This window comes from Lotus japonicus, chromosome 5 (genome assembly GCF_012489685.1).
Source record: "Lotus japonicus ecotype B-129 chromosome 5, LjGifu_v1.2".
In the NCBI taxonomy this organism is placed as follows: Eukaryota; Viridiplantae; Streptophyta; class Magnoliopsida; order Fabales; family Fabaceae; genus Lotus; species Lotus japonicus.
In genome coordinates this window covers 66,119,084-66,140,328 of record NC_080045.1, presented here as the reverse complement: position 1 = coordinate 66,140,328, position 21,245 = coordinate 66,119,084, and the positions used below count along the sequence as shown (strand labels likewise).

Sequence of the window (21,245 nt, the reverse complement as noted above, 5' to 3'; positions counted from 1 at the left end):
GAGCACCACATATTTGATAACATTTGCCCTTATCACACACATGGACATGGATCCTCTAGAGTATTATCAATCTAGAGTATATACTGAACTGCATTATCTCCTATATTTGATAAGTTTATGGTTGTCAATGTTTTGTCCTTTTCCTTTCCAACAAGAGAAAAATTTGTCTTTAAACACCATCTACATTTTCCTGAAAGTGCAGAGGATCCAATCCATCCTTAATTAGATATCTGAGTTACCACCATGGAGCTTAACCACCCTTTCTCTATTTCCTCCATTTCCTTCAGTCTCTTTCTCATCATCTTATTCAAGTTACTTAAAAGATCAACTTCTAGCAACTCCAACACCAATTTACCACCAGGACCATGGACACTGCCTCTCATAGGAAACTTACACCAGATTGGAGGCTCGATGCTGCATCACAGCTTCAGAAATTTGGCAAACAAGTATGGACCCTTAATGCACCTGAAACTAGGAGAGGTATCCCACATCATAGTCACTTCACCAGAAATTGCAGAACAGGTTATGAAAACACATGACCTTAACTTTTGTGACAGGCCAAACTTTCTATTATCCACAATAAGTTCTTACAATGCCACAAACATAGCTTTCGCTCCATATGGACAATACTGGAGGCAGCTACGAAAGATATGCACGATAGAGCTGTTAAGCGAGTACAATCCTTCAGGTCCATAAGAGAAGAAGAAGTGTCAGAACTTGTTAAAGCAATATCTGCTAGTGATGAAGGATCGGTTGTTAATCTCAGTGAGAAAATCTTCTCATTGACATATGGGATAACAACGCGCGCAGCTTTTGGGAAGATAAACAAACACCAACATGTGTTCAAATCAGCTAGTGAGGAAAAATTGAATCTGTCAGGAGGGTTTTGTGTTGCTGATCTCTATCCTTCTTTAGGAGTGCTTCAAAGGATGAGTAAGGACAAGGCCAAAATGGAAAAACTGCACAGAGAGGTTGATAGGATATTGCAAGACATCATCGATGATCACAGAAATGAAATGAGTAGCAGCAGGCACAGGGAAGCTGCAGGGTGTGAAGATCTAGTTGATGTTCTTCTTAAGCTTCAAAAGGAGCAGCAGGAACAGGATCAGTATGCTTTGACTGATGACAATATTAAAGCAGTCATTCAGGTTAGCCTATAAAATGAAAAATGTATCAATTAAAACATATTTTGTATCTCAGCACAACGTTAAGATTGCTGCCATGTGACTTAGTGGTCACTAGTTTGAGCCATGGAATCAGCATCTTGCAAAATTGCAAGGTAAGACAGCCTACATTAGATCCACAAAGTGGATCCAGCCCCTCCCTAAACCCTCGCGCATAGCGGGAGCTTTATAGCACCATGTTTTCCTTTTTTTATATAACCTAGAATAAAATAGAAACAAACTATTAGGTTCCTGGATAGCTTTTAGGAGGAAAATAGAAGAACTTCATGTTATTAGTTGTGTGAAAGAAAAATGCATGCCAATTTAGATAATAGATGGTACTAATCCATTTGCAGGATATGTTCTCCGCCGGTGGAGAAACAACTTCAGGGATTGTGTTGTGGGGGATGTCAGAAATGGTAAGGAACCCAAAGGTGATGGAAGAAGCACAAGCTGAAGTAAGACAGGTGTTTGATAGCAAGGGGAATGTGGATGAAATAGAGATGCATCAATTGATATACTTGAAGTGTGTCATCAAAGAAACCCTGAGGCTCCACCCAACAGTACCATTTTTAGTTCCAAGAGAATGTAGAGAGAGGTGTGAAATAAATGGGTATGAGGTACCAGCTAAGAGCAGGGTCAATGTCAATGTTTGGGCAATTGGAAGAGATCCTAAGTATTGGGATGAAGCTGAGACTTTTAAACCTGAGAGATTTCTCAATAGCCAAATTGATTTCAGAGGCACAAACTTTGAATATCTCCCATTTGGTGCTGGAAGGAGGATGTGTCCAGGCATTGCATTTGCCTTACCCAACATAGAGCTGCCACTCGCCAAATTACTTTACCACTTTGATTGGAAGCTTCCCAATGGAATGAAGAATGAAGAAATCGACATGACTGAGTCATTTGGGTTAACTCTAAGTAAAGTAAATGACCTCTGCTTGATTCCCATCACTCGTAGACAACATCTCTAGCTAAAAAATAGTAACTTTGCAGATATATGGTGCATAATTACACCACATATTTAACTTCACTGGTGTGAACTGTGAAGTTAGTTCATAAACTAGTTTTGTTTTACTACTTTCAGTAGTTTGTAATGAGACAATGGTTATGATCACTTCTTGATATACATTTAGCTCTCAATGTATCATGGTTATCCAATAAAGTTCATTACATTATAGACTTCGTTACAAACATCTCACAAATCTTTTAAGATTAATCATTCTATATCCCTAGGGGGTTGATGTCCATAGCAATTTGTTAATTTTAACTAATACTGCAGGGTGATCCTTGTTTGAAAAAAAGAGAAGACTTATGAGAGGTGTTAGAGGAATTTTTTAAAATACCTCATACCCTTATTAAAATTACTTCTCACAAGCTTCCCCTAGACTTAAGTTATAGCTTAAGAACTCATCTTTGCTTTTTTTTTTCTCTTCACCATTCCTCACCTGTTGTATTGATGCAAGTTAAAGACTTTTTTTCTCTTCACCACTCCTCACCTGTTGAATACAACAGAAAGCTGTGCTGAATAGAAAGAAAGTGCTTAAAAGAATAAAAAATAATCCTATATTTCAACATTCTTTACAGCTGTATGGTTTATAGAACAAAACGCTCCCATCTTATAGCACAAACAGATTACTGCAACTTACAAAATAGCCGATGTGGGACTTTATGAGTCATATACACAGATAGCTTGAGCAGCTTTGGCTCCCCACAATCTAGTCCACTTAGTGTTCTCTCTTATCATGCTCTCTCTTTCATATATTTTATCTCATTATCTCTGATTCAAGAAGAAACAGTTGACATAGCTTTGCTTCCTCCCATAGAAAGAGACCAAAACCTTTATGCCTAGTTTACCAGTTCTATATATCACTGAGAAATCAAAGACTCAGACTTAAGACTTTCAATGATTATAGTTCGATCCTTCTGTAATCACTGATGTAGCTCATTTGTAACAATAACCAATTAAAAGGTTGCTGATATTTATTGTTGGGTAAGGTGAGAATTAGGTTGATTTACATCACATGTTTTAATGGTAATCACTTCCACACATTTCATTAAAATCACTAAAATATGAACAAGCTTAGAAACTCATTGACGGGATGTTTGACATTTACCTTGTTATGAGAGCAACCTTCCATGAAATCTTTAGCTTTGTTAAGAATATGTCCGAAGCATTTTGCATTAAAATCTGCCTCCTTTAGAGTGACTACAATTGCCACAGATTGGTTAAATTTCAACAACATAAATTAGTTTTGTGAATACAAATTTATAAATTAAGCTTTAACTAAATATTGCAGAGTCCTCCCCAAGGGAACCCTTGAAAAAATTGGCGTATGCTGCTTATAGAGACATGCACACGGTATTCTTTAGTAAAAGGCGAAAGAATAGTTCGCTCTGTGCATAACTCACAGCTCCGTTATTTACACAATGAAACTCATCCATCTTATATATAGCACAAACAGTTTACTCCTACTTGCTGAATAACCAATGTGGGACTTGGTGAGTTGCATAGACACATTACTTAAGCAGCTTTGGCTCCCTACAACTCTGAGTTTTGTTAGCCTCCTCACTCTCATCCATGCTCACTCTTTCATATTTATGTTATCTCAACAACATCTGGGATTAAAAGAGGAGGAAAACAAATGACGTTGAAGCTTTGCATCCTCCCATAGAAAGAAACCAAAACCTATGCCTGGTTTACAAGTTGTTGCTGCTAAATGATTTCAGTTGAATTCCTCTTTAATCACTGATAGAATTCATTTTTAACAGTAATCCCACTTATAGGTTTCTGATTTTTATTGTTGTTGTTTACAGTGAGAATTAGGAAGATTTACATGTTGAAATTGTAATCACTCCCACACATTTCCTTGAATTACTTTATAAAATATGAACAGTAAAACATATTGAAATTGTACATAGTTGAAAACTGAAAATTGCTTGTTTGACATGGACGTTGCTGTCTTTAGTTGAAGGAGGTAGTGCCTGAAAGAACAGGATATTATTAACCCCAGACAGAGAGAAGAAATTGAGAATAAGAGACATGATGAGTGTCAAAGACAAGAAGGGTTCATTTATATTTTTCCTAAAATCAATTCTAACACGTTGAAGCTACACAGAAGTGTAATATGTGTGTGTCACCATGTATCTAACTTCAACGCTTGTCCTTATCAAACACATGGACATGCATTACATTATATAGTTGAAAACTGAAATTGGTTGTTTGACAAGGAATTTATTCTGCACTGAATTATCTTCTATATTTGTTTAGTTTATGGTTGACAATGTTTTGTCTTTTCCCTTTCCAACAAGAGAAAAATTTGTCTTTAAAAACCATCTACATTTTCCTGAAAGTGCAGAGGATCCAATCTATCCTTAATTAGATATTAGAGTTACCACCATGGAGCTTAACCACCCTTTCTCTATTTCCTCCATTTCCTTCATTCTCTTTCTCATCATCTTATTCAAGTTGCTTAAAAGATCAACTTCTAGCAGCTCCAACACCAATTTACCACCAGGACCATGGACACTGCCTCTCATAGGAAACTTACACCAGATTGGAGGCTCGATGCCGCATCACAGCTTCAGAAATTTGGCAAGCAATTATGGACCCTTAATGCACCTCAAACTAGGAGAGGTATCCCACATCATTGTCACTTCACCAGAAATTGCAGAACTGGTTATGAAAACACATGATCTTAACTTTTGTGACAGGACAAACCCCCTTTTATCCACAATATGTTCTTACAATGCCACAGGCATAGCTTCGGCTCCATATGGAGAATACTGGAGGCAGCTACGAAAGATATGCACTATGGAGATGTTAAGCGCAAAGCGTGTACAATCCTTCCGATCCATAAGAGAAGAAGAGGTGTCAGAAATTGTTAAAGCAATATCCGCTAGTGATGAAGGATCAGTTGTTAATCTCAGTGAGAAGATTTTCTCACTGACATATGGGATAGTAGCGCGCGTAGCTTTCGGGAAGAAAAACAGACATCAAGTGTTCAAATCAGCTATTGAGGAGCAATTGAGTCTGATGGGAGGTTTTTGTGTTGCTGATCTCTATCCTTCTTTAGGAGTGCTTCAAGGGATGAGTAAGGATAAGGTCAAAATGGAAAAAATGCACAGAGAGGTTGATAGGATATTGCAAGACGTCATTGATGATCACAGAAATGAAATGAGTAGCAGCAGGCTCAGGGAAGCTGAAGGGAGTGAAGATCTAGTTGATGTTCTTCTTAGGCTTCAAAAGGAGCAGCAGGAACCGGATCAATATGCTTTGACTGATGACAATCTTAAAGCAGTCATTCAGGTTAGTCTATAAAATGTAAAATATATTAATTCAAACATCTTTTTTTTTTCTCTTGGCGCAACGGTAAGTTTGTTGTCATGGTAAGTTTGTTGTCATGTGAAATTGCATAGTGAGAGCTTTGTAGCACTAGGTTTGCCTTTTCTTATATAACCGAAAACGAATCAAATTGTTATGTTCTTGGATAGATTTTTTAAGGGAAATCAAAGAACTTCATGTTATTGGCTAAGTGAAAGACAAATGCATGCCTATTTAGATAATAGATATTACTAACCTATTTGCAGGACATGTTCGCTGCCGGTGGAGAAACAATTTCAGAGGTTGTGCTTTGGGTGATGTCAGAAATGGTAAGGAATCCAAAGGTGATGGAAGAAGCACAAGCTGAAGTAAGAAGGGTGTTTGATACCAAGGGGGATGTGGATGAAACAGAGATGCACCAATTGATATACTTAAAGTGTGTCATCAAAGAAACCATGAGGCTCCACCCACCCTTACCATTTTTAGTTCCAAGAGAATGTAGAGAGAGATGTGAAATCAATGGGTATGAGGTACCAGCTAAGAGCAGGGTCAATATCAATGTGTGGGCAATTGGAAGGGATCCCAAGTATTGGGATGAAGCTGAGACATTTAAACCTGGGAGGTTTCTCAATAGCCAAATTGATTTCAGAGGCACAAACTTTGAATATCTCCCATTTGGTGCTGGAAGGAGGATATGTCCAGGCATTGCATTTGCCTTACCCAACATAGAGCTGCCACTCGCCAAATTACTTTACCACTTTGATTGGAAGCTTCCCAATGGAATGAAGAATGAAGAAATCGACATGACTGAGTCATTTGGGTTAACTCTAAGTAAAGTAAATGACCTCTGCTTGATTCCCATCACTCGTAGACAACATCTCTAGCTAAAAAATTGTAATTTTGCAGATATATGGTGCATGATTACACCACATATTTAACTGTAGTGGTGTAAAGTTAGAATTCCTTAATATCGACGTATTATCTAAGCAAATAAGTCCATAAACTAAATAAAGTTTTGTTTTACTACTTTCAGAAGTCTGATAATGGTTATGATCACTTCTTGATATACATTTAGCTCATTTAGGTCTCTCAATGTATCATGGTTATCCAATAAAGTGCATTACCTGACAGACTTTGTTACAAACATTTCGAAAATCTTATGTTATTCATTCTATATCTCTAGGTGGTTGTTGATGACTGTCCATAGTAATTTGTTTTCTGTTTATAATTTGGAACACAAAGCTAAACTGGATAATTTAAAATATATTATATCCCTTCATTAAAATTGCCCAAAGAAAAGATATAATGAATCATATTTGACTTTTAAAATTCCATTAAATTTTAACTCATATTGTATGGTTCTCTTTGTTTGCAAGTTTAGGGAAGTGGGTGAGAAGTGATATTCTTATAATCACTTCTCATACACATGTCCGTCTCTTTAACCCTTTCAAAGACTCGAACTTGCTTAAACGAGAAATAATCTCGTAGGTTTGTAAATGGTACCTCTTCCCTCTTATAGGACAAACAGATTACTGCTATGTACAAAGGAACCAATGTGGGACTTCAAGAGTTTTGTTTGCCCCCTATCTCTCATTCATGCTAACTTTCTCTCATTCACCTATTTTAGCTCAACATCTTTGCTTCCTCCCAAGGAAGAGACCAAAACCTTTACCAGTTCTATTTTACTGAGAAATCAATGATTCAGACTTGATGCGCAGCAAACGGAGAAGGGTTATGATCTAACAATAAATCATATCCATAAGTTAACTAACAATCTGTTGAATGAATGATAGAGAAACAATTAAACATTGCTTAAAAATAATCAACCAGTGCGCAGATTTTATAAGCAGCTGTTATTAGCATAAGAACTCCCTCCTATCTAAGGTCGCTGAATCAGAGAAATTTTTTGCTTCTCCATTCCCACATCAGTTACATCAAAAGTGGATGCAACTAATTAGGGAGATAGAGAACTGAAAATATGAACTAATATTGCAGAGTCCTCCATAAGGAGAACCCTTCCAAAAATAGGCATATGCTGCTTAATGAGACATGCACACGGTATTCTTTAGTAAAAGGCGAAAGAATAGTTCGCTCTGTGCATAACTCACAGCTCCGTTATTTACACAATGAAACTCATCCATCTTATATAGCACAAACAGTTTACTCCTACTTGCTGAATAACCAATGTGGGACTTGGTGAGTTGCATAGACACATTACTTAAGCAGCTTTGGCTCCCTACAACTTTGAGTTTTGTTAGCCTCCTCACTCTCATCCATGCTCACTCTTTCATATTTATGTTATCTCAACAACATCTGGGATTAAAAGAGGAGGAAAACAAATGACGTTGAAGCTTTGCATCCTCCCATAGAAAGAAACCAAAACCTATGCCTGGTTTACCAGTTCTATATCACTGAGAAATCAATGATTCAAACTTGAGAGTTTCCAAGTTGTTGCTGCCAAATGATTTCACTAATGGAATTCATTTTTAACATTTACCCTATTGAAAGGTTGCTGATTTTTATTGTTGTTGCGTGTACAGTGAGAAACATTTCTCAATAGCAAACTTCAAACTTTTCTTTATTCTCGTAGCTTCAGGGAAATCCATCCCTAAGTCCACTCAATCACTTGAAACTGCAACAACCACTACTTTCTCATCACACGTTGACGTCGACGTTGAGTTTAAGGAAGTTGGATGGTGGAGGATGCCAAACATGCTTTGGGAGCTGGTGCATCACCTGCGAAATCTGAGCAAAATCCAAGTGTAAGTTGTTGATACTCACACAACTTCTTGGAGGCAGATGAGGCAGTGGTAAATGTGTCAAAAGTCTTACCCTCAAAGCAAAAGAGATTTGGAGCTCTCCATATATGATAGCATATCGCACAAACATGTTCAGCATTTTCAGTTTGAGCTTTGGCAAGAATTTCAAAAATTCATGTCCAACATTGATAAATACCAAACTCTTCTACTCCACACACACAATCTCTAAAAATGTGATGCAGTCTCTTTTATATCTCACATGGTAACATATAGTTGATTTTTCGAATCAAATTCTTTTAACATTTTAAATATATTCACATCACGTGTGAATTAATATTTTAAAGATTTAATTATCATATGCATACATATAATAAAGTTATATTTTAAGACTACTAATATATTCTTGGTTTGTTTTGTGATTATAACTTATAAGGATCCGGAAGAGTATCAAGGTAAATGGTTGTGTGTGGGTGATTTTAACCTCATTTGTGAGCTGAATGAGAAATCTGGGGGCAGGTCTGGTAATCTTGCACATATGGAAATGTTCAGGAAAGGGTTGGAGGAGTGTGGCCTAGCTGATGTGGGGTTTTCTGGTTTTCCTTTTACTTGGGATAATGGTAGAGAGGGGGAACATAATGTGAGGGAAAGGCTGGACAGGTGCTTGGTAAATAAGGATTTCTTGGAGTCTTCTTTATCAGCTTCTGTATTTCATTTGGGAAGGTATGGTTCAGACCATATTGCTCTGGCTGTGTCTGTGCTTAATGTGGTGGAGGCTGGTGAATTAGGTGAGAAGAGTGAGAGGGTGTTCAGGTTTGAGGAATCTTGGATAAAGACTGATGGTTGTGACCAGGTGGTGCATGATTCTTGGTTCAGACCTGGGGCAGATTGCCTGGAGAGAGTTAAAGCTATTCAAGAAGCTTTGACTTTCTTTGGGAAAAAGCAGGGTAGTCTGAGGAAGCAGATTGAGATAAAGGAGAAGGAGGTAGGTAGATTGGAGAAGATGAGTGCCACTCATGAGAATGTTGCAAAGAGGAGGGTTGCACAGGGTGAGTTTAATGATCTTTTACAGAAGGAAGAATTGTATTGGAGGCAGCGTTCACGGGCAGTTTGGCTGAAAGATGGGGATAAAAATACCTCATTTTTTCACAAAAAGGCTTCTCAGAGGCAGACTCATAATAGGATCAAAAAGATTATGAATGAGAATGGTGATTGGGTTTTTGGGGACAGGGCAGTGGCTGGAATTGTTCAGCAACATTTTGAGCAGGTTTTTTCTTCTTCTGAGCTTCAAGATGTTCAGGATACTTCAACCAGAGTCAGACATAAGCTGTCTAGGGAAATGATGGATTTTATGGGAGTTCCTTTTAGCAAAGAGGAGGTCAAAGAGGCCATTGATCATATGCATCCGCTGAAATCACCAGGGCCTGATGGGCTCCCAGCATTGTTTTATCAGCACTATTGGGGACTGGTTGGAGGGAATATAACAAGTTATGTGCTGGAAATTCTGAATAATGGGAGGGAAATCTCAGAGTTGAATGAGACTTTCATTTGTTTGATTCCTAAGGTGAATAAGCCTCAATCCCCTAAGGACTTGCGTCCTATTAGTTTGTGCAATGTTCTTATGAAGATAATTACTAAGTGCATAGCTAATAGGATGAAAGTTATCTTACCTAAGTTGGTGGGGGAATCCCAAAGCGCTTTTGTGCCGGGTCGGTTAATTACCGATAATGCACTTATTGGGATGGAAGTTTTTCATGCCATGAAGAAGAGGGTGGGTGGGAAGAAAGGGTGGATGGCCTTAAAGTTGGATATGTCAAAAGCGTACGATCGAATTGAGTGGGAGTTTCTAAGGCATGTTCTGATTTCTATGGGGTTCCCTACACATGTGGTGGCTCTCATTCTTAGGTGCACAAGTTCTGTGAGATATGCTATTTTGCTAAATGGAAAGCCAAGAGATTGGTTTTTTCCAAAGAGGGGGTTGAGACAAGGGGATCCCTTGTCTCCTTATCTTTTCATCTTGTGTGCTGAGGTGTTTGCTGGGCTGATTGAGGAGCAAGTTACTTTGTCTAAGCTTCATGGTTTTAAAATTGCAAGGGGGGCTCCCGCTATTTCCCATTTATTCTTCGCCGATGATAGCTTGCTGTTTATGAGAGCAAATACAGTGGAAGCTGATTGTATTTTAGCTGTTATCAAGAGGTATGAAGAGGCATCGGGGCAGAGGGTGAATTTTGAAAAAACTGAGTTGTCGTTTAGCCAAAATGTGCAGGAATGTGTTAGAATACAGATCCGGAACAGGATGAGGGTGAAGGCTGTCGAGACTCATGACAAATATCTCGGGTTGCCCACGATTCTTGGTAGATCTAAGAAGCGGGTGTTCTTGAATGTGCAGGAGAGGGTGGCAAAAAAATTGAAAGGGTGGAAGGAGAAGTCACTGTCTAGAGCCGGTAAGGAAACGTTGCTAAAGTCTATAGCTCAAGCGATACCCATTTACATTATGAGCTGTTTCCGGATGCCTAGTGGTGTGTGTGATGCTATGGAAGCTCTTATGGCTAATTTTTGGTGGGGTCAGCAAAAAGAGGAGAGGAAAATCCATTGGATGAGGTGGTCATATCTGTGCAGGCCTAAGTATTGTGGGGGTTTGAGTTTTAGGGATCTCAAGAGGTTTAATGAAGCTTTGTTAGCTAAGCAAGTGTGGAGGTTACTTCAGAGGGAGGATTCTCTTATGTTCAAGTGCCTCAAAGCTCGCTATTTTCCACGATGCTCTCTCATGGATGCTAATGTTGGTTTCAGGCCAAGTTTCTCTTGGAGAAGCATTTGTGCAGTTAGGCATGTGGTGAAGGATGGTTCAAGGTGGAGGGTGGGGAATGGACGATCAGTTGCTTTTTGGCATGATGCTTGGCTTCCTGGACCTGGGTCGGGTAGGATTCTAAGTCCTGTTAAGGATGTTCCTGAGAATGTTAGTGTGGAGGAGTTTATTGACCCTGACACAAGGTTGTGGAAGAGGGATCTGTTGGGCAGAGTTCTTCATGAGAGTGAGGCTGCTCTAGTTCAGAGGATTCCTCTACCTTGGGTTCCAAGTGAGGATAAGCTGATCTGGAACTATACTAGACATGGTTCTTTTTCTGTGAGGTCTGCATATTCTAGATTGATCCAGATTCATATGGCAGAAGAAGCTTCTTCTTCTAAGGGTTTTTCGGGGAGTAAGTACATTTGGAAGCTAAGGGTGCCTAGAAAGGTTCAACATTTCTTGTTCAGATTAGTAAATAATGCCTTGCCTTGTCAAGATAGTCTCAAGAGGAGGAAGGTGTTTTTGGATCCTTTCTGTCAGTTGTGTGGGGAATGTGTGGATGAATCTTCTTCTCATATCTTCTTATCTTGTGGTTGGTCAAGATTGGTCTGGTTCTCTTCTCCTCTAGCTCTAAGATCGGGTGGCTTCAGTAGTGGTGTGGGTGATTGGGTGAACATGCTAAGGAATGCTTTGCCAGCGGAGGATTTTGAACTGTTTGTTATGCTGCTATGGAGCATTTGGAAGACTCGGAATAATTGCTTGTTTAATAAAGCTAAGCCAGATCGGGTGGGTACTATTGAGATGGCTGTGGTTTTGTGGAATGAATGGTTGCAGCATCAAGTTCCTGCTGCTACTGCAGGGAGTAGGCAGGTTTCTTCTGTGTGGGTTCCCCCTGTGGTGGGCAAACTGAAAGTGAATATTGATGCTGGGTGGGCTGGGAAGGAAGGGACTGGTTTTGGTCTGGTGATAAGAGATGAAAGGGGCAAGTTTCAGGCTTCTGCGGCTCATTATGTCCCTTATAGGATGGACCCTTTATTGGCTGAAGCTTTGTGTCTCAGGTGGAGTTTGAATTTGGTAGTGGATTGGGGGTTGGATGATGTGATTTTCTCCTCAGATTGCAAGCAGCTGGTGGATGCGTATGCAGAGCCTCAGAGTTTCCCTGCACTGTTTGTGTTGTTACAAGATTGTTTGGGTTTAGCCAGGAATTTTTCTTTTTTTCAGTTTATGTTTGAACCTCGAGGCACTAATAGAGTGGTCCATACTTTAGCAGCAAATAGTTTTACATATAAAGATTGTACTTGGTGGGATAACCCACCTGTGGATATTTTACTTAGCTTAGCTGCTGATTCTCCTGATGTAGATTCTCATTGATTTGAATATATTTGGTTACTTTTGTCTTCAAAAAAAAAAAAACTTATAAGGATCCGGTTAAGTGCCCAAAAATCAGGTCAAACTACCTTTACAAAACATAGTAGTTATTACCAAATGATTTCAATACACTCAACACTTACGTGCTTAAAGCTACTGACTAGATAACTCAATCCGACCCATTTAGGAAAATGAATGAACTGAGCAATACTTGTTTCCCGCCAAAGACCAAAATTCATTGACCAATTCCCGCTTTATTTCTTTTCCGCCTCTCTCACTCCCTCTCCTCAGTCCTCTCCTTCAATACAAATCACTCTGTAGCATTACCTGTTCCTCAAACACTCATTCACATTCATTCAAACCACGCAATCGCAAAGGGAAAACAACAAACTAAGGTTTCTTCCTCCCTCCCTCTCTCTGCCATTCAATTCCTTCCTTTGAGATTTGTTTCATTGTATGATTTACTGTCATTTCTTTTGCTTAAGGGGATTTTCTCCACACAATGGTCTGATTTCGTTTTTCCATGCACTCATAGTGTTTGTTGAAATTCCTCACAGACTTAGTATGTGTCACTGACATCGCTCATTTCTTCATTTTTATGCCCCCTATAATCATGCTCAATGTTTTGTTTACTCTAATATGGTATGAGTTTAAAGTTTTGAACTGGAATTTTCAGATTTGTGATATGTTCAATTGTTATTGGTGACCCATTAAGCAGAAATGTCTGTTATTTAAGGTAGACTCAAAAAGTTTGATTCTTTTTTACATTTAGTTGCATGTCTCTTCTTGTTTCAGATCATGGACACTTCAAACCCTGCTGCATTTGTGAATGCTGAGGCTCTTCCCAATTTTGTTGGAAAGAAAGTTCGAACTGTGGTTCAGGTGAATGGCACTGATGGTGAGGTTACCACCACAAAATCCACTGATGATTCTCAGCTAACCATAAAGGGGCTGCCACAAGTTCCTCTCATGAATTATATTGAGGTTATTGGTATTGCTGAAAGTAATGACTCTATTGCTGCTGAAATATGGACTGACTTTGGCAACACATTTGGTATGATATGATGAACCATTACAATGTTTATTTATAATTTTTCTGCTCATTGTCAGTCAATAGATTTACTTCTTTTTTCCTGAAGTAACAAATGATTCACGTGAAGTAAATGTTTAGTTGCAAGTTGCAACATTTTAAGCTTGTGTTTGGAATAGGTAATTTGAGTTAACATTACAGCATAAACATTTATGAAGATGTTTGGGTAAGCTTATGAATAAGCACTTATGCTTAACCAAGTTATTTTGACCTTATTGCAAGTGTTATGCAATAAGCATTTATTTTCATAAGTGCTTATTAAGCTGTTATCCAAATGCATTCTGAATTCCAAATTAGATTCATGGAATAATCCTTTAAAGTTCTTGAATGATCAAGCCTCTAAAGCTTTTGAAATCTGGTAAAAATAAATACAATTAAAATTAAAATGTGCTCTACTTGGTTGGTATTTCAAATTTCAATTGGTCTGATGCTACGTACTTATGTTGGTTTTGATTCACCCTTATTTTGTAGATACCAATGCTTACAATCAGCTATGCCAACTAGCAAATGGTGATTTCAAGAATCTGTTTCTCTAGGGACATTCAGCAACTGGATGGTGTGAAGTTGCAGCTTTCATTTCAAAATTCAAAGCACTTGTTTACTGCTTAGTATTGACAATGTAATAGTAGGAGCTATATATAATGTACATGTTTATTCCCTGAGATTGAACAGGCATGTGCTCTGCATCAACCGTTTATGTTTTTGAAATCCTATTAACTTAACTCTCTATGTTTATGTTTATGTCTAGTTTGGTTTTTTTATGTGCCTGTCTTATTATCAGTTTATTCCATTCTATTTCATTTTAAATAAACTGCAATTGTAAAAAAGTTACAATACAATGAAATGAAGCACAATAAGTTAAAGTAAAAGTTATCATTTCATTGTGTAGATATTTTATGGAGGGTGTTGAACACTCATTATTAAATGGAAAAAATAATGATACTATCCCAATCCTGCCAGAGTGAAAAGGAGGAAAAGAAAGATATTGAGTGGAATAAATAGAACTGTATCCCACCAATGTGGCAATGTTTTATTGTATTCTGTCTTATTTTAAATAATTCCAATAATTGAACTTGTATATTTCTATTCAATTTCCATTCCACTTTTCTCTATATCACTTAACAAATTCAAACGTAGTCCTTTATATCATTAAGATTTGGTGATAGTTTGAGCTTCAATCAACAAAATTAACCCTAATCCTTTTGTTTCACTAGCAGTTGTATGCAAACTCAAGACCACAACTTGTTCATTGCCTTCGTATAAGTTGTTTGTTTTAGAAAAGGATTTCCTTGAAATACAAAGAAAAAGAAAATCTTATGTACTTAGGTGAAGAAAGGACCAGGACAAGAGTAAGCTTCAGTGGCTAGTACTAGATCTGTGATATGTCACCATCTGCATTTTCCACTTCACAATTCACATCTCCTTCACATGCCTTGATCCCAAGAAATATCTCCACATTAACCAGCACATGATGAAATCATAATGATGGAATCTTTGTTGGGCCATGCATTATTTTATGTAATGTAATCTTTGATTCTTTGTTAGATTTGTGCTCTCCCTGTGAAATTTCCCGATTTACCAATTAGATAACGCTAAAATTTTAACATTAATTTTTTTGCACTACTTAATTACATTACCAAACACTCTAATGAGCTTGTTAATCATGGCAGGTATTTGATCTATCATTTTCTGCTGCTACTATAACACTCAACACATGAAGGCTCAAACAATATAATCTCATCGAAGTGAACTTCATGTTCAAGCCTTGTATCTCACGTTTCTAACTCAAATTTATGAACAATTAAGTAAACTTGGGTAAACTTAACCACTTAATGATGTTGACGGAGTACGTATTAGTAAAACTATACACCAATACGTTATTAGTACTTTGGAAGAGTACTTTGATCTTTTCACATCAACAATTTTCATTTTTATGGCTGTACTCAAATCGTATCAAGTGAATGCGACACCACAATCATATCTTGAGTCAGCAACAAGATCTGTTATTATAATTCAAACAAACAAACACATCAAGAATTGATATACAGACACTGAAACTGACCAATGCCAAGAACAGCTCAGTTCAACACGCAGGACATGTGGAAATAGTTTGGGGGATCATAAATACTAAATAAATGAGGTATCATATAGCTGCCAGATGTTGTTCTATCATTCACTATAAGCAATAATAATTACAAAATCATGTGACACATAATAAAATTAAAACACCGCACTTAACCTTTTATATTTGGACCACTCACTCTACTTTTCATTCACAAATAAGGGAACTTTTTGATAAAGATAAGGCCAAACTTTCCTTTCTCAAATGTTCTGCTTAAGTCATTCTAACCTGCAAGAACATCCAATTCAGTGAAAAGCTGCAGGTAGAAGAATCGTATAATAGTCGAATCAGTGAGGTTCAGGTCATCCATCATCTGCATCGGTTGCTAGCTGAACAGGCAAATGGGTTTCAGAGTATTAGCATTTTCTTTTCTTATGATCTTTGTCTATTTCAGTGAACCTGCATCTTCACATCCTAATCAGAAGACCTTGCCATCTGGTACAGTCCTATGCTCTCTTTTCTTCTATGTAAAATAAAAATAATTAAAGATGCCCTGAACTCTGACTCATATGTTATGTTGCCACTCCCTTCCATATATAGTCTTTACATGTACATGCTGATTGTTCAGAAACACTACTAAGTTCTTGTAACTTAGGGAAGTTTATCATAAAGCAATTTGATTTTTCAAAACTCCCTTTTGAAGAAGGATGATTAACCTGTTTTTTTCCCAGCATAGAAGCATTTTTTGTTATTCTTTATCAAGAGTTTCTTTACAGGCCCTTTTTCCTGATCCATAAGTATCTTCTCATCTTCTCTTCATGATACTGTTGTGATTCTCTAGTCTTGATCTTTCCTGATAAAATTCCAATTAAGGTATCGATAGGAACAGCAAAGTACCTTTGATTTTTAATGGAGGGTGCAAAGCATGAATTTTTGCATTGATACCTTTTCTAAGTTCCTTGACTCCCACCAGTAAAAATTTCAGATGCTATTTGGCTGAGATTCCTTTGCATGACAAGACATAAACTTTACTGTACATGTGTTAGAACTTAGAAGAAAGAGTACGCTTTCAAAATATGTCTCACCACTAGCTTTTATTTTTTCAAACTTTGGATATCAGTTAGCACTGGTGCAAACGAATATTAGTCTTTACTTCGAGACAAAAAGTGAATATAACTCTATTTATGGATTGAATTAAATGTCTGTTTACGTTACACTCAACCGGAATCTAAATACACACTTAAGTATCTACTCATCTTCAGTAATTTACGTGCTTTTGTACAGCAAGTTCAGATCTTACGGTATAATAACACTTAAATAAGTTAACATTGCAAGGTGAAAGGATCTAATAATACTATTTGCTTACAGCAGTCATTGTTCAATTTAAGAAAGGTGAGATTCCAGTGTGAAATGGTCCACTTTGCAGTTGATACTGTAACATAAGATGAAGATATTTAACAAGTGTAAGTTTGTAGTGTTTGTGCTAACTAACCACACCATATGCTCCTGCATTTTTCATTGGAGAAGAAACACAAATCTTTTTATTTACAGAATCAATGTTGTTAGCTTCTTTCTTCAACATATTGAAGAAATAGATGTTCATGAGTATACACCTTTTTAGTAAGACTTCTGTTGAAACAGAATTTGTGCAGAGGAGGCAGTTAGAAGATGAGGGAATATATGGACGCAAGTTAGAAGGAGGCGGTGCTCATGGAGGCAGTCATGGTGGCCAGTCACATGGAGGGGGAGGAGCAGTTATGCCTATATATGCAGCGGGGGCTGCAAAACAACATCAGAGTCATCGCGGTGCTGCCTGCAATCTTAACAAAATCAAAATTTCTACTATGTTTATGATGACTTTTTGTCTATTTTCTCATACTGTTTTTCTGCTAATATAGAAAGCACAATAACAGTTTATTGTATATTATGCAACAACTGTTACAGGTTCTTTTCAACGATAGTGTTTTCTAAGGACCTAATGATGTACTATTTTGTTCAATTTGAATTTGTGACACCATGCAGAATGTAATCAGTTAGTGATGATGATGAATAAGATGTTTTATTCAGTTTGCAAGGAATGTTGACACTTAAAATATCAAATTAACTAAACGCGTAAAAAGCCAATCGAGTTTACTGAGACTTCAATTGCAAGTTTGAAAATTTCAAATTCAATTGGTAATAACACGATAAATGAATTTAACATCAAACAAAGTTCTGCAACTTGGCATTTTCACAATATTTTATCAATCTCCTTAATCGTACACATAGAAATACATGTTTAACTTACAAATATCAACTATACTAATTAAATTGGCACATTATTAGTACAATTCTAGTTTGACAGGGTTTGAGAGTAACATCCTTAAACTGGCACATCACTAGTACAAATCTGGTTAGACCCCAGAAAGGTATAAATACATGATGTTCTCTGAAAATGAAACATTTCAAAATTTCACAGAGCTAGAAATTACTAAAGTTGTGCAAGACAAAGAGAGATGAATAAAGTAAGCATCAGCGTTGTCAGAAATGACTTAGGTGCTCAAGTTTCCGAGCCTGAAAAAACCTAGAGCGTCCTTTACCACTTGATTCTATTTCTTCACTTCTCTTGGATGTGGTGAAACCCACATTGCTTAATTTCAGTTGTCGCTTGCGGCTATTATTATTGCCGCCTTCATCTTCATCTTTGTCAGCCTCCCTGTAAAGAATTATGAATGTTATGGAGATAAACAGAAACATCTCTCGTATAAAGCTTGGGACATAAAATTAGAGAAAAATGAAATACAAAAACCGGGATCTGCCCCATATGAAGGATGGATGGCCATGCAAATTATTTGAATTCATCCTTAATCAAAGATATGATGCAAAGAAACCGGCTTTTTTAAAAAGTTTAATCCGTTTACAGCAAAAAGAGAACAGGTCTGGGAAGGGGGCGTTTGGTTTTTGACATGGTTTACCAAGTGGTCACGAATTAGATTCTTCCTGCCCATTTTCTTCATAATCAACTTACAGCACAAGGTATAACTGACCTCTTGCACCGTTAATGCAGGAGAAAATGGTGTTTTAACATCAGGGATGGTTACAATAAAATACACTACAAAAATAAAGAAAAAGATTCTACTTATCAATCTGAAAACAATTAGCAGACCTCACAAGTAATTTTGAATTTCATAATGATGTGTGTAGTGGTGCCAAGACCACCTAAGAGAAAATTCCAAAAATTACAGATGTGAGGTTAGCTTAAGATTTGAGATAGTTATTCTGGAATGAAATGAACCTCAAAACACAAAAATAGGCTTCTACGGAAGTTAAGAAGAAAAATAAAAGAAAATGATAGTCGAAAGTCGAAACTAATTTTAGTGTTAAGTTGAACTTAACATCAGACTAAGGCTGTGTGTGGTGATTATGAATAGAACCTGCCAGTGCGTCAGCATTATTACAGAATTATCCATTGTAGTTAACCAGGCGTTGTTCGAGTAGGCAAATGGAAAGTGCAGAAAAGCAAAGACGAGAAGAATATGTAAGCACATAAAATGGAATAAACTTAGGAAGCGAGTGCTGCATAGTCACAGATTTCCATGAAGCTTAAGAAAACAGACATACCATAAGACTTCAGCACCATCTTTAAAATAAGTGGTGCAGGTCCCCCAACTAAACCGGACCAATGTTGGAAATCCAAAGACAGAATTTTTGTGATGTTCTAGCCAAGACTTGGTCGTGGGATCTACACAAATAAAAACAAAAAACCAGATTGGTCGTAAGTACAATGTTAATCAGAATGATAGACATCACATGAGATGGACTTGTGGCCTTGTCACCTCCAGGATATCCAGAGCCAAAATTCCTGTGCATGTTTTCAGCAGTCTCTTCAAGCACCCATTGTCTTATAGCTTGGTCTCTCGTGACCTGAAAGGTTGGGTTAAATGTTGTTGTTATAGCATGTTTGAATCAGCTAATTTTTCCTCAAAATCAATTCAACCATAGGCTACTCACAGAAATTTCTCCCTGGAATCGATTTTGATTTTAGAATTAAGAAAAAGATTTCTAAACATGCACTTATTCCATCAGAGAGAGACAGAATACCTTTGCAACTATGCTTGCACCACTGACAACAGGATAAAGACTATCAGCCTTCTTTGCAACCACGAATTTGATAGATGGGAAATTTTTGGACAGCTTCACTTCATATTTCCCTGGATCTCCAACTGTGTCTATATAAACCTGAAAAGCACAGATCAAATATTTCCCACCTTTGTAATGGTATTATTATCTGCTAAATATCGCTTCCAACACTAAGTACTAAATAATAACCACAAGGCTTAAACACTCTCTTTCAGTACTTAATTTCACTAAATGCTCCCAAGGGAAGAAATTAAGCACTGTATGCCCATTGAGCTATAGATAAATTAGCTTAAAGTTAATATTAAACATAAATTTGACAGTGTTACCTCAGTTAGAAGCACCCCCATTTTTAGCACCCTATCGACGAGGCCCATGGCAGAGTCATGTGATATCTCATTCAAGTTTATCTTATTCCTGTCAAAATTATAACAAGGAAATCCCTTAGCAAATAGAAAAAAACCCAACATAGAAAGAAAAACTGAAAAGAAAACACTAAGCTTTGTTGATTTACTTCTTGAGCATCTTAGCAGAGAGCTCCTTGGGGTCAATGACATCAACAGCCCATCCAATAGAATCATTGGCTTTTAAAGATTCAAATAATTCTTCCCTCTTCTCTTCTTTCAATGTCTTAGAATCTACACCAACAAAGTCGCAAATTCGACACCGTAAGTTTAAAAACCCCACAAACAATCTGCACCTTCTAAAATGTGTGTGTGAGTGTGTGTGATTCTATGGATGAACCCTAATTAATCTATGCATTGTTTCAACTTTCAAGCAACTGTTCAATTCAAACACCATTCTCCAAGTAAAATTCATATGAGAGAAGGTAATTTGGAGCTTCCAGATTCACAATTTGAGAATGAATGTAGATTAATGGGTGTTGTACCTGCAAAACTCAAAGTGGAAAGGGTGTTCTGGTAGGAGCGAGCACAGTACAAGCAACCATAGACCATGGGACCTGAAACAAAGAAACGAAGAACCATGTGAAAAGTGGCATTGAGAATGCGGAAGAAGAAGGAAGAGTGGTGGTGAAGTGAAAACCTAGAACAGGGCCTCTTCCAGCTTCGTCGATTCCCATGATGCAAGGCTTCGATGCCCATTTCGGAACAAGAGCTTCAGATCCCATTCTCCGATTGTGTTCAGCTACTACTACTCAGTGCTCAATGGAAGAGGGAAAGAAGAAGAAGAAGAAGAAGAAGAAGAAGAAGGAAGCGCGGTTTCTTCTTCTCAATTGAGAAGAGCTTTTCAAATTCCCGCCATTAAACCTGCTTGGTTAGAGCGAGCGTGATGCAATTAGGGCAACTTTCTTTCTCAAAATTAAACTTCACATTACTAACTTGAGTTTCGGCTCCCGTGGGATTTAGACTCTAACCTTTTAAATGAGTTTTTAATTGTTGTCTAATTACAACATGACACGATTAATACATATTGACTCAGCTGATATAGACAGAACACTTTCTCTTACAAGATTGTGTGTGTTGATTCTCGCTGCTGATATTAGAGTTGTGTTAAGTACTTTGTAAACAATATGTAATATTGGAGGCATGCGCTTATTCATGGTGGTAATCGGAGCCG

General features: G+C 37.4%; 4 protein-coding genes, 2 non-coding genes and 1 pseudogene across 6 annotated transcripts; 4 read left to right on the top strand and 3 right to left on the bottom strand.

The window, feature by feature from the left end:
• Positions 1-157: 157 nt before the first annotated feature.
• LOC130718115 (cytochrome P450 71D10-like) lies at positions 158-2,345 on the top strand (annotated as a pseudogene).
• A 1,118-nt stretch (positions 2,346-3,463) lies between these two features.
• On the bottom strand, positions 3,464-3,579 carry LOC130721713 (U5 spliceosomal RNA). Its single transcript, XR_009013634.1, has one exon. It is a non-coding gene; the product is annotated as a U5 spliceosomal RNA (small nuclear RNA).
• Positions 3,580-4,500: 921 nt separating this feature from the next.
• On the top strand, positions 4,501-6,633 carry LOC130718114 (cytochrome P450 71D10-like). The gene is made up of 2 exons (XM_057568583.1): positions 4,501-5,472; positions 5,754-6,633. The coding sequence occupies exons 1-2, from the start codon at positions 4,564-4,566 to the stop codon at positions 6,369-6,371; spliced, it is 1,527 nt and encodes a 508-aa protein (XP_057424566.1). The 5' UTR covers positions 4,501-4,563; the 3' UTR covers positions 6,372-6,633.
• An 849-nt stretch (positions 6,634-7,482) lies between these two features.
• Positions 7,483-7,599, bottom strand: LOC130721709 (U5 spliceosomal RNA). The gene has a single exon (XR_009013630.1). It is a non-coding gene; the product is annotated as a U5 spliceosomal RNA (small nuclear RNA).
• Positions 7,600-12,497: 4,898 nt separating this feature from the next.
• LOC130718292 (replication protein A 14 kDa subunit A-like) lies at positions 12,498-14,250 on the top strand. Its single transcript, XM_057568841.1, has 3 exons — positions 12,498-12,794; positions 13,195-13,453; positions 13,961-14,250. Exons 2-3 carry the CDS (start codon positions 13,198-13,200, stop codon positions 14,023-14,025), a joined length of 321 nt encoding a protein of 106 aa, XP_057424824.1. The 5' UTR covers positions 12,498-12,794; positions 13,195-13,197; the 3' UTR covers positions 14,026-14,250.
• Positions 14,251-15,760: 1,510 nt separating this feature from the next.
• Positions 15,761-17,625, top strand: LOC130718608 (uncharacterized). The gene is made up of 2 exons (XM_057569226.1): positions 15,761-16,049; positions 17,193-17,625. Exons 1-2 carry the CDS (start codon positions 15,953-15,955, stop codon positions 17,447-17,449), a joined length of 354 nt encoding a protein of 117 aa, XP_057425209.1. The 5' UTR covers positions 15,761-15,952; the 3' UTR covers positions 17,450-17,625.
• Positions 17,626-17,763: 138 nt separating this feature from the next.
• On the bottom strand, positions 17,764-20,999 carry LOC130718607 (ribonuclease H2 subunit A). The gene is made up of 8 exons (XM_057569225.1): positions 20,712-20,999; positions 20,557-20,628; positions 20,182-20,305; positions 19,997-20,084; positions 19,632-19,769; positions 19,367-19,454; positions 19,152-19,272; positions 17,764-18,246 (listed from the first exon to the last, which is right to left on the bottom strand). Exons 1-8 carry the CDS (start codon positions 20,794-20,796, stop codon positions 18,072-18,074), a joined length of 891 nt encoding a protein of 296 aa, XP_057425208.1. The 5' UTR covers positions 20,797-20,999; the 3' UTR covers positions 17,764-18,071.
• Positions 21,000-21,245: the final 246 nt, after the last annotated feature.